This window comes from Triticum dicoccoides, chromosome 5A (genome assembly GCF_002162155.2).
Source record: "Triticum dicoccoides isolate Atlit2015 ecotype Zavitan chromosome 5A, WEW_v2.0, whole genome shotgun sequence".
Lineage (NCBI taxonomy): Eukaryota > Viridiplantae > Streptophyta > Magnoliopsida > Poales > Poaceae > Triticum > Triticum dicoccoides.
In genome coordinates this window covers 307,901,722-307,915,094 of record NC_041388.1, presented here as the reverse complement: position 1 = coordinate 307,915,094, position 13,373 = coordinate 307,901,722, and the positions used below count along the sequence as shown (strand labels likewise).

Below are 13,373 nucleotides of genomic sequence, written 5' to 3'. Positions count from 1 at the left end.
GCCTCTGCGCGAGAGCCATCATCGTGGCTTGGGGGAGGGCCGTCGGAGACAAGGGGGGCGCCTGCACGGGAGGGCAGGCCGTGAATGCCCCGCAACTGGCCATCACCGCCAACCGGCAGGCTCGAGCAGCAATTGGAAGGGGCCCGAGAATCGCCGGAAGGAGAACGGGTCGCGAGCAGAAGGGGGAGGCGTGTAGGGAGGGGCATTCGCTGCGACCGAGGATAGCGAGACAGGGGGCCGCAACCGGCTAGAGACGCGTGGGGCCAGGCCACCCCGGGGGTGGCCGGATCCCCCGCCGCCAGACCAACAACGGAGGGTGCCGCCGCGGCAAGGTAGAGTGGCGGGCGGTGTGTCTTGGGGTGTCATCAGAGGAGGGTGACGCGGGGGAGGGAGGGGGCAGGGCAGATAAGCCGAGATTGTTGGCAAAGGAGAGACTAAGAGAGGGTAGAAGATAAAGTTCAATAAACAAAGGGAGGGTAGAAGATACTTTTTCTTCCAAAATTAAGTTTGACTCGATCATCATTGGACAAAACCACCACTTTCTGAGAGTACCTTTGGTAGCACAATAATGCTTTATTGCAACAATTATTATCATTATTAAATCAAGAATGTCCAAAACAGCTACTTCCTCCGTCCGAAAATACTTGTCATCAAAATGGATGAAAAAGGATGTATCTAGAACTAAAATACGTCTAAATGCATCTCTTTTTATCTATTTTGATGACAAGTATTTCCGGACAGAGGGAGTAGTACAAGAGAAAATAAAATAAAAACAATCTAGAGTAAGATCAGAAACCGGCACACAAATTCTAAGTTAATCAATTACTTAATCTGACACAGCACTATGAAATACAGTACATAGAATTTTACATGCAGACTCCATCTTTGGTGTCAGAGCTCATTACGCGAGCTCCATAACGAGCGCAGATGCACCGCCACCGCCGTTGCAGACACCAGCAACTCCGATCTTGCCACTCTTCTCCCTAAGAACCTATTGAGAAGAAAGAACACCGTATTGCTTAGTTTAATTTTAAAAGAACTATGAGAAACGGGCATTGAAGACACGATGACCTAATTAAGATGCTGACAACATCTGAACAAGTGAGGATAGAACCACTGAAGACATGGTAAATGAAATCACGGAATATAACTTCCACATATCCTTTTTAAGCCTCAATGTGGAACAATTGTACGGGTTACAGATTAAACTCCTTTCTGCATATATTTTGGACGCAAAAAGGAGTCATGAAGATGGCCAAATAGTTGTAACAAAAATGTCTTACCCCTTATTGTTTGTGGTATTCTGCAGGCAAGATGTTTATTCCTATGATTACTACTTGATATCATTATTTACTCATGAAATAGCTTCTACTAGAAAATAGGATCCATGCTGAAAAACAGACTGACACGGATGATCAAAATGCAAAACAACACCTCAAGAAAGAACTTACACCAAGAAGGGTGACCAAAATGCGAGCACCACTGCACCCAAGTGGGTGTCCTAAAGATACAGCTCCTCCATGTACATTTATCTTTTCCTGCAAGCATAGCCGTTGTCAGCATGGGAGTTGTAACTATCATCTGGTAATCGGATTAATAAGTATTGCTGGTTAATAGCGAGTCACAGTAACCAAGATTTAGTTTCTGGCAAGAATGTTGACTTATTTTCAGGTGCAAACGTAATTTTGGTTGAAACAAGGAAGCACTTACTGAAGGAATTCCGAGAAGCTTTTGATTTGCAAGTGCAACAGCCTGTTTTCAGAAATAAAAATAAATACCATTTCAAATAATGTAATTAACTAATTACTAAGAAATAAACAGAAATGATCAAGAGATACCGAAAAGGCTTCGTTGATTTCATAAAAATCAACACGAGAGGACTCTAGGCCAGCATTATTGAGAGCCTTTGGTATGGCAAGTGCTGGGGTAGTGGTAAATAGTTCAGGAGCCTGCGTAACATGGGAATTGAAAAATATCATTAAGGGATTCAATTTTGGTAGCAAATAACCTTCACTGATTACAATTACATAAAAGTATTCCAGGAAAGACGGACTCCTGTAACCTTCCAGAACCTACATAATTATATGCACTTGCCTATAATTGTACTCACTACCAGCTAAGATAAACAAAAAAGGGTACTGTAGCTTACTTGGGCTGCATCGGCAAATCCCTTGATCCTTGCAAGGACTTGCAATCCAAGTTCTTGAGCCTTCTTCCCACTCACCAATACTAATGCTGCAGCACCATCACTATTCCACTCAAAAGAAAACAGATGTTACTCAGTGCAGATGCATCACATTTTTCAGTGCATAAACAAACACACGACGAAGTTGGAGGGAGTACATAGAATGCCCGTCAAAGACAGTCAGTGCAGGTACTTAGTTTCTAGCTTAGCGTTCCTTGATTGGCCTCTCTAGGAAGTTAATGTATATGAGGATTCCTAATCTATCAATAAACATTGCATCGAGACACTACATTTGCATTTTCTTGAAAAGTTTAATACACAATAGGAACCTCGGCAATTTTTTTCTTGAAAATGAACCAATTTCAGTTATAAATACAAAATAATATATACCATCTCTTGGGCTGAAGTAAAAACATTCTGAGCCGCCCAAACATAAATGTTAAACAGGAGTAGCACTTGGAAACAAAGAGCAGTTGAATATGGCATTGCAGGACAACAATAACACAAATAAAATTAAATGCATAGTGTAGATTGTAGAACAAAGTATAAAATGTCAAAATAGAAAGAAAGAAGGAAAACCACATCTTTCAGAATATCATGCAGTGGTTTCAAAACAATATGTGACAGAAGGACTTCAAAAGGCTTGTAAATAAAATAAGTAACAAGCAGGTACCTTATACTAGAAGCATTTCCAGCAGTAACAGTACCAGCACTCTCCTTGAATGCTGGTCGTAGCTTCTTCAGCTTGGCTGCGTCAAACTACGAGACAGACAATAGTTATATGATGCAGATGAGAGCCTAGACATTTATTCACAAGATACAAATAAATGCAAACTACATATTTTCCTTCTTGCAGTTAACTATATGATGAAGATAAAGTATTGAAATGTTTACCAACAACAAAATACGTACTGATTATTAGTACTTTTTTAGCCTAGTACGTGAAAGCACTGCATTAGGACCAGATACATGCTGCCCCAAATAATCTTCTTGTTTATAGCTTATTTGTGCCATCTTATTAGAAAATTTACCTTGTCTAGGCTCTCATCTTTGTCAACAAGTACTGCAGGTTTCCCTCTACCAACAGGAACTTCAATCTGGATGATAGGACATAGAACATTAGGGAAACAAATAAAGGAACAGTTTCTTACTTTGCCAAAGAGACAGAAAAATCACCGGAACAATCTCCCATGCAAAAGCACCACTGTCACGAGCAGCAATTCCACGCTCATTACTTTGAATAGCATATGCATCCTACATAAAGAACATATAAATTTCAGATGTCACGAATAATAAATATATGGATTACAGATTAAGAACAAAACAGCGAATCTTAGAAGATTTTGGAGGCATCCGACAGGTTTAACGCTGGTATATCAAATTCACCGACGACAACAATAAAACACAAAAGGGAGTACCCAATACCGAAATCTCCCACAGATTCTGGGGAACGGAATTTCTAGGCAGCACTTCCCTTGCCTTTCTTTTTGCAAGGAGGCTGATTCAATCCCAGACCCAGGAAACAAATGGAGATAATCTATGATGCGCAAGGCCCACCCTTCTTAGAATTTTTTACAAAAACTAATTGCAAAGTGATTTAAAGTGCAAAGCATATTGTTCTGCACGGAAGACCAACCTATAAGATAATACTCCCTCCATTCCTAAATATAAGTCTTTCTAGAGATTCCAATATGGACTACATACGGAGCAAAATGAGTGAATCTACACACTCTGAAGTATGTCTATAGACATCCGTATGTAGTCCATACTGAAATCTCTAAAAAGACTTATATTTAGAAACGGAGGGAGTATAAAAGTAATATCTACATGTCTCAAGCAACCATACAAACAAAATATGTGAAATCATGTTCGAAGCAAGCAACGAAGGATCATTTACTCAACCTACCCTAACTAGTAGTGCAAACTAATAGTGGATAATAGACACTGGCAGTAATGCAGAATTGCAGCTATTGCTTCAAAGCATACATGATGATTTATGAGATGAAGAAAAAAGATATAAAACAATGAACCTGCATGAAAATGGTGATTATGGCAGTGATCAGTTCACACTGGAAAGACTGATTGTATGTGCACTTTTGTATTTGGTATTAATCTTCACCGCTACTGAATCTCCGTACATAATAACTAAGACAATGTGTGCCCTTTTGGCACTAGACAAATATAAGAATTATAATTACATCAGAATATGGTTATTGCAATTTGTGGCAAGTTACCTGGTCTTCCCTTGTCAGGGCATGATTGTCAGCACAAAGCTCAGCGCACACTCCCATGGCACAATCACCGTATACATCCCAAAGGCCATCCTTAAGCATGCCATCAACGAGGCTGTCATGTCCGAAACGAGATCCTTTTCTGCATTTGATTGCACAAATCAGTAAGTCAACACCAAGACGTAAACAGCCATACATTAACAGTAAAGTTTTAAATCCATGTTAACCAAGATCCAAGAACATAATATAGTGTAAACATGTTAATAAATAATGAATGAATGAGCGACACGAGAGTACTGAAAAGGCAATCTAAACTTAAGGTCTGACACACAAAATTTTGAACAGATATTTTGGCATTGTATTCCCTAGTATGCTTAGTGTATGCAAGAAAATGATCGTACTTCATTTATGCACTACACAAAAGTAGAACCAGAAGAACACTTGGCTGACCTAGCTTCAGCGATGTATTTCGGAGCATTCGACATGCTTTCCATCCCACCTGCCACAACAATGTCATTGATTCCCAGTTGAATTGATTGCGCAGCAAACATGGTCGCTGTATAGAAAGGAAGGAAAACGGATCATGGTCAGAAAAAATTGGTTCCCTTCAGGAAATTTAGTACACAGATTATACAAGCATGGTCACAAGAATTCAGACCTTTCATGCCAGATGCGCAAACTTTGTTGACTGTGGTGCAAACAACCGTATTTGGTATCCCTGCACCTAAAGCAGCTTGTCTTGCAGGAGCTTGCCCCAAGTTAGCACTCAAGACATTGCCAAAGAAGACCTCCTGCACAAGGGATGGATCGACATTTGCTCTTCTCAGAGCAGCTGATCACCCCGGTAATTATTTTAATATTAAGATGTTACCAAACCGAACAAAGTATACCATCTGGGGTACACAGAGAGAAAGTATTGATATCACCTTCAATTGCTATAGAGCCAAGTTTCGTAGCAGGCAAGGAAGACAAGCCACCAAGGAAACTACCCATAGGGGTGCGTGCAACCCCAACAACACATACATCTGTCAGTAATAAAAGGAAAAGTTACTAATTGCAGCATACAGCAAAACCATCTAGCAGGCTCCCATGCAATTGCTAACTACACAGAGCATGATTATACTCTGAACTTCTGAAGGCATGACTAAACACTGAAGATCAGGGAAGCCATCTGGTAGATGCCAGATTTCTCTTTATTTGTACAAGTTTGCGCAAGGCACCAAACAAAAAATATAAGAATCTGTGATCTGGCATGATGTCACGCTACTAGCGAATCAACTGTTTCCTTTTTCTTGCGGTTGGAATCAATTGTTTCCAGTGGTAATGCAGCAAAAAAAAGATAACCAAGCTGATCTAGAGGAGGAAAAGGGAAATTAGCCTATAGTCAATGATGGACATTATCACCATGTATGCTGCGTAAGCATATCAACTACTCATGGAGTATGTTATACTGGCAACCGCACAGCATAATTCAAATATGCCAAGGATCGAGAAAGAAAACAAAAACCAATATCATTGGCAAGTACGAATAAGGATTAAAACAAAAGACTGACTGCCAATTGGTGCCTATCAACACCTTAGATCAATGTGTTTATCTGAACCGAGTCAAGGCCACAATCCTTTCGATGCAGATCGCTTATGTAGTAGTTACAGAAAAACTGAGTCTCACTGAACTACTGACAGTGAGCAGCTCATTGCCTTGGAAAAAGCTGGGAGGAAACAATACCTCTGGGGTCTGAACCCATGGCCGCTCCAAAGCCCAGCTCCGACCTGCAAAATCAGAACAAGCAACCCAGCGTCAGCCACCTCACACGCAAGCGCGCCACGGAATCAAGCGAAGAGCCGTCGCATCGCGCACGCGATCCCTCGACAGCAGGGGTGAATGGGGGGAGGATTCAATTCGATTCGATTCTGCAGGTGACAAAGGACAGGGGGGAGCGAGAGCGAGCGTGCCTCGATCTGGCGGCGGCGGAGTGCACGAGGACGAGACCTGGAGGAGCCGAGATCGGGGAGAGGGAACAAGACACTGAAACAGAGAACGGAGGTGGACTGGAGTGCTCGACTGCCCCGCCTTCGCTGTTGTTATATTGGGCTCCTCGGACCGTTGATGGTTGGGCGTTGTTTAGATGGCATCTCGACCATCCGCAGTCGACATCGCCATGGCTGTAAAAGAAGAGAAGGCTGAGTTTTTCTTTTTCTTTTTTGGAAGGGTGGGGGTTAATTTGGTTACAAGTTTAATGGCGGTTGAACAAAAATAAGAGTCTCGTAATTAGAAGATGGAAGGTAGTAATAAGCTCCTATTCCCGTACAATCTGATTTCCCTGATTTGGGGGGATTTTTTTCAAGATCAAGACTTAAACGGATTAATAGGAGGGTGCATGCAGCGGTCAGCCTTGCAGGCCAAAAAAATTGTTTTGACCTTGTCTGACCATGTTTTAAAGTTTGCTCAGATTTGACCCCTTTTGCTACCGCCAAATACCCCGAAGGTAGGATTAATGGGCTATCGCCAGCGGTCGTAGACCCCCAGCTATGTCATTTGGTCATGCCTGCGTGTCAAAGTAGGCCACTGGCCCCGGCAATAGCCTTCTAACCCTACCGTCATAGGCGCCGATGATAAACACCTAGAGAGGTAAGGCGCTGGAGGCCTTGGGGTTGAGGGTTTCATTCATATGGTCACTAACAAATGGCTCTATCTGGCCGAGCATTGTGTCAGGTTTGTTGGGCCATTTTGATGACTCGCGGATGTGTTGGTGAAAGCGCGGGTTTACTCCCAGAGAGGGTGAACGGAAATTTTTAGAAATTCGTCAAACTCTGATAAATTTGACGAAGATCAGAGTGAAGAAATAAAAACAGGAGCGACACTAATTCATCACAGAAACATAAAGCATACATATAAGATAGATGCAAGTGAAAAACGTGCAATCATACAAGCATTCTGGCATACGGAAGATGTACTGAAGAAATGAAAAACAACATGATGAAAGTCTTCGGTTCAAATTCTTCAGTAAGTAGATCACAGATTCTTCAACAACGGAATAACAGAAGTAAGGGGTTGAGGAATGTGAAACCAGGTAGACTTGGCGATGCCACGATGATTTGATAGATCAGTTCCAGTTGTTGTATCAACTATATGTCCGGTTGAGGCGGCTGAGAATGAACTCCTAAGACACTAAGTCTTCACCGTATTCGTCTTCAGCTAAGGTCACAACAGACCTAGCCCAATCACTCGTGGTAAGTCTTTAAGGTAAACTTTCAAAACCTTCATAGACTCGTTCACTGGTACACCACAAGTACTCTTGGGTGCTCAGAACATGACGCCTAACTGTCTGGAAGAATGACAGTCTTCAAAGGTAATAGGCGTCGGATCACCCAGATCAAACTCTTTAGTGATGCTCAATCACTTTGGCTCTGGTTGGGTTTTTCCTCACTTGGGTTTCTCATAAAGTCATCAGAGGAAGGGTTGCTCTCAAATGACAAGTATCAATTTCTCTCTAGAGCAGCCAACCAACTAGTAGTTGTGGGGGACGGCTGATAGCCAGGGGCAACCCGACATAAATTGTCATAAATGCCCCTTGGAACATGACAATTCTCAGGATAAGGATTCACTCGACGGCTGTCACTCTGCACAACAACGGTCGAAATTTGGACTCTCAAATTCGTCGGGCACTCAATTTCCTCACAGTATGCAGATCGCTCTGGCAAAATCCTAACAGTCAGACCAAATTTGTCAGTGACCAGAAGAACTGCATCTCCGTCTCTCACAAATTTGTCAGCACTGCCGGAGATTTTCAAAGTATTCACTTGAAGAATTAAGCTTTGTATAGGTTTTGAGCATCACCCCGGAAATACGATTTATGTATCACCTAGACCCCCTTTAACAGTATGGTGTTTCTGAAGAAAATATGCCCTAGAGGCAACAAAGTTGTTATTTTATATTTCCTTATTCATGATAAAGGTTTATTATTCATGCTATAATTGTATTGATCGGAAACCTTACATGTGTGAATACAAAAACAAACACCATGTCCCTAGTGAGCCTCTACTAGACTAGCTCGTTCATCAAAGATGGTTAAGATTTCCTAACCATGGACATGAGTTGTCATTTGATAATGGGATCACATCATTAGAAGAATGATGTGATGGACAAGACCTATCCATTAGTTTAGCATTTGATTGCTCTGTTTATTGCTACTGATTTCATGTATGTGAAATACATATTCCTTTGACTATGAGATCATGCAACTCTCGGATACCAGAGAAATGCCTTGTGTGCTATCAAACGTCACAACATAACTGGGTGATTATAAAGATGCTCTACAGGTATCTCTGAAGGTGTCCTGTTTGGGTTGGCATGAATCGAGATTAGAATTTGTCACTCCGAGTATCGAAGAGGTATCTCTGGGCCCTCTCGGTAATACACATCATAGTAAGCCTTGCAAGCAAATGACTAATGAGTTAGTCACGGGATGATGTATGTGATTGCCTGGCTTATTAGGGATGATAGTGTTGGTGTCAAAACCGGCAGATCTCGGGTAGGGGGTCCCAAGCTGTGTATCATGGATCGATGGGTAACAAGAGACAGGGGACACGATGTTTACCCAGGTTTGGGCCCTCTTGATGGAGGTAAAACCCTACGTCCTGCTCTTGTTTATATTGATGGAGTATCGAGTACAGAGCTGATCTACCTCGAGATCTGCTACGTCTTGAGCTAGCGTTGGTTTTCCCCGAAGAGGAGGGGGTGATGCAGCACAGTAGCGAAGTATTTCCCTCAGTTTTTGAGAACCAAGGTATCAATCCAGTAGGAGGTCACGCACAAGTCCCTCATACCTGCACAAAACGGTAGCAACTCGCAACCAACGCTTAGGGGTTGTCAATCCCTTCACGGTCACTTACGAGAGTGAGATCTGATAGAGATAATATTTTTGGTATTTTTGGTATAAAGATGCAAAGTGAAAAGTAAAAGCAAAACAAGTAAAATAAAGTAATGGAGATTGATATGATGAGAATAGACCCGGGGGCCATAGGTTTCACTAGTGGCTTCTCTCAAGAGCATAGATATTCTACGGTGGGTGAACAAATTACTGTTGAGCAATTGATAGAATTTAGCATAGTTATGAGGTTATCTAGGTATGATCATGTATATAGGCATCACGTCCGTGACAAGTAGACCGACTCCTGCCTGCATCTACTACTATTACTCCACTCATCGACCGCTATCCAGCATGCATCTAGAGTATTAAGTTAAAAACAGAGTAACGCCTTAAGCAAGATGACATGATGTAGAGGAATAAATTCATGCAATATGATAAATACCCCATCTTGTTATCCTCGATGGCAACAATACAATACGTGCCTTGCAACTCTTTCTGTCACTGAGTAAGGACACCGCAAGATTGAACCCAAAGCTAAGCACTTCTCCCATTGCAAGAACTACCAATCTAGTTGGCCAAACCAAACGAATAATTCGAAGAGACTTGCAAAGATAACTCAATCATACATAAAAGAATTCAGAGAAGATTCAAATATTATTCATAGATAAGTTGGATCATAAACCCACAATTCATCGGTCTCAACAAACACACCGTAAAAAGAAGATTACATCGAATAGATCTCCACGAGAGAGGGGGAGAACATTGTATTGAGATCCAAAAAGAGAGAAGAAGCCATCTAGCTACTAGCTATGGACCCGAAGGTCTGAAGTAAACTACTCACACTTCATCGGAAGGGCTATGGTGTTGATGTAGAAGCCCTCCGTGATGGATGCCCTCTCCGGCGAAGCTCCGGAATAGGCCCCAAGATGGGATCTCGTGGATACAGGAAGTTGCAGCGGTGGAATTAGGTTTTTGGCTCCTTCTTTGGTCTAATGGGGGTATGTAGGTATATATAGGAGGAAGGAGCACGTCGGTGGAGCTCCGAGGGGCCCACGAGGCAGGGGGGCGCGCCTAGGGCGGGCGCGCCCTCCACCCTCGTGACCTCCCCGGAAACTTCTTGGAGTAGGGTCTAAGTCTCCTGGATCACGTTCGGTGAGAAGATCACGTTCTTGAAGGTTTCATTCCATTTGGACTCCGTTTGATATTCTGTTTCCTCGAAATACTAAAATAGGCAAAAAACAGCAATTCTGGGTTGGGCCTCCGGTTAATAGGTTAGTCCCAAAAATAATATAAAAGTGGAAAATAAAGCCCTATATAGTCCAAAACAGTAGATAAAGTAGCATGGAGCAATCAAAAATTATAGATACGTTGGAGACGTATCAGGCATCCCCAAGCTTAATTCCTGCTCGTCCTCGAGTAGGTAAATGATAAAAAGAGAATTTTTGATGCGGAGTGATACTTTGGCATAATTTCAATGTAAATCTTCTTAATCATGGTATGAATATTCAGATCCGAAAGGTTCAAGACAAAAGTTCATATTGACATAAAAATGATAATACTTCAAGCATACTAATCAAACAATTATGTCATCTCAAAATAACATGGCCAAAGGAAGTTCATCCCTACAAAATCATATAGTTAGGCTATGCTTCATTTTCGTCACACAAAGATGTTCCCAACTTATATACCCCCGATGACAAGCCAAGAAATTGTTTCATACTCAAATAATCTCAAACTTTTTCAAACTTCACGCAATACATGAGCGCGAGCCATGGACATAGCACTATGGGTGGTATAGAATATGATGATGGGGATTGTGTGGAGAAGACAAAAAAGGAGAAAGTCTCACATCAACGAGGCTAATCAATGAGCTATGGAGATGCCCATCAATTGATGTTAATGCAAGGAGTAGGGATTGCCATGCAACGGATGCACTAGAGCTAAGAATGCTCAACAAAAGAAAACTAGTGGGTGTGCATCCAACTTGCTTGCTCATGAAGACCTAGGGCATTTTGAGGAAGCCCATCGTTGGAATATACAAGCCAAGTTCTATAATGAAAAATTCCCACTAGTATGAACAAGATAACTTATGAGACTCACTATATGAAAATCATGGTGCTACTTTGAAGCACAATATATGAGACTCACTACATGAAGAATAAGGTGCTACTTTGAAGCACAAGTGTGGAAAAAGAGATAGTAGCATTGCCCTTTTTATTTTCTCTTTTTTTGGGCCTTTCTTTTTTTCTTTTTGGCCTTTCTCTTTTTTTTTGATTGGGCAATGCTCTAATAATGATGATCATCACACGTCTATTGATTACAACATAATGATTACAACTCGATACTAGAACAAGATATGACTCTATATGAATGCCTCCGGCGGTGTACCGGGTGTTGGGGAACGTAGCAGAAATTCAAAATTTTCCTACGTGTCACCAAGATCTATCTATGGAGAAACCAGCAACGAGGGGAAGGAGAGTGCATCTACATACCCTTGTAGATCGCTAAGCGGAAGCGTTCATGAGAACGGGGTTGAAGGAGTCGTACTCGTCGTGATCCAAATCACCGGAGATCCTAGTGCCGAACGGACGGCACCTCCGCGTTCAACACACGTACAGCCCGGTGACGTCTCCCACGCCTTGATCCAGCAAGGAGAGAGGGAGAGGTTGAGGAAGACTCCGTCCAGCAGCAGCACAACGGCGTGGTGGTGGTGGAGGAGCGTGGCAATCCAGCAGGGCTTCGCCAAGCACCATGGGAGAGGAGGAGGAGGGAGAGGGGCAAGGCTGCACCAAGAGGAGAAGTTCTCATGTGTATGGCAGCCCCAAACCTCAACTATATATAGGGGGAAGGGGGGGCTGCGCCCCCTTTAGGGTTTCCCACCCCAAGGGGTGCGGCCAGCCCTAGATCCCATCTAGGGGGGCGGCCAAGGGGGGAGGAGTGCCTCCCAAGTCAAGTGGAGGCCTCCCCCTTTAGGGTTTCCCCTTTCCCATGCGCATGGGCCTTGGGGGGGCTTGTTCCCCTGGCCCATTAAGGCTAGGGCGCCCCCTTACAGCCCATGCTACTGTATTGGAGGTGGTGGAACAATTTCCGGACCTCCGGACCCCTCCGGAATCCTCCGGAACCTTCTGGAAGCTTTCCGGTACAATACCGAAAAAACCCGAACTTTTTTCGGAACCTGAACAACAACTTTCCATATATAAATCTTTACCTCCGGACCATTCCGGAACTCCTTGTGATGTCCGGGATCTCATCTGGGACTCCGAACAACATTCGGTAACCACATACAAACTTCCTTTATAACCCTAGCGTCATCGAACCTTAAGTGTGTAGACCATACGGGTTCGGGAGACAAGCAGACATGACCGAGACGTTCTCCGGTCAATAACCAACAGCGGGATCTGGATACCCATGTTGGCTCCCACATGTTCCACGATGATCTCATCGGGTGAACCACGATGTCAAGGACTCAATCGATCCCGTATACAATTCCCTTTGTCTAGCGGTATTGTACTTGCCCGAAATTCGATCGTCGGTATACCGATACCTTGTTCAATCTCGTTACCGGCAAGTCTCTTTACTCGTTCCATAACACATCATCCCGTGATCAACTCCTTGATCACATTGTGCACATTATGATGATGTCCTACAGAGTGGGCCCAGAGATACCTCTCTGTTTTCACGGAGTGACAAATCCCAGTCTCGATTCGTGCCAACCCAACAGACACTTTCGGAGATACCTGTAATGCACCTTTATAGCCACCCAGTTACGTTGTGACGTTTGGTACACCCAAAGCATTCCTACGGTATCCGGGAGTTGCACAATCTCATGGTCTAAGGAAAAGATACTTGACATTAGAAAAGCTTTAGCATACGAACTACACGATCTGTGCTAGGCTTAGGATTGGGTCTTGTCCATCACATCATTCTCCTAATGATGTGATCCCGTTATCAACGACATCCAATGTCCATGGTCAGGAAACCGTAACCATCTATTGATCAACGAGCTAGTCAACTAGAGGCTTACTAGGGACATGGTGTTGTCTATATATCCACACATGTATCTGAGTTTCCTATCAATACAATTAT

General features: G+C 43.0%; 1 protein-coding gene across 1 annotated transcript in view; it reads right to left on the bottom strand.

Moving 5' to 3' along the window:
* Nucleotides 1-553: 553 nt before the first annotated feature.
* LOC119299467 (acetyl-CoA acetyltransferase, cytosolic 1-like) overlaps nt 554-13,373 on the bottom strand; it is a 42,149-nt gene continuing 29,329 nt past the window's right edge. Inside the window, exons 2-15 of the mRNA XM_037576694.1 lie at nt 6,370-6,613; nt 6,143-6,186; nt 5,343-5,441; nt 5,075-5,248; nt 4,867-4,972; nt 4,420-4,558; nt 3,362-3,439; nt 3,217-3,282; nt 2,859-2,944; nt 2,150-2,249; nt 1,839-1,949; nt 1,711-1,752; nt 1,452-1,538; nt 554-991 (exon numbers count right to left, since the gene is read on the bottom strand). Of these exons, the coding sequence (XP_037432591.1) occupies nt 902-991; nt 1,452-1,538; nt 1,711-1,752; nt 1,839-1,949; nt 2,150-2,249; nt 2,859-2,944; nt 3,217-3,282; nt 3,362-3,439; nt 4,420-4,558; nt 4,867-4,972; nt 5,075-5,248; nt 5,343-5,441; nt 6,143-6,186; nt 6,370-6,613 (1,466 nt within the window). The 3' untranslated portion in view covers nt 554-901. The remainder of the gene's footprint in view (nt 992-1,451; nt 1,539-1,710; nt 1,753-1,838; nt 1,950-2,149; nt 2,250-2,858; nt 2,945-3,216; nt 3,283-3,361; nt 3,440-4,419; nt 4,559-4,866; nt 4,973-5,074; nt 5,249-5,342; nt 5,442-6,142; nt 6,187-6,369; nt 6,614-13,373) is intronic.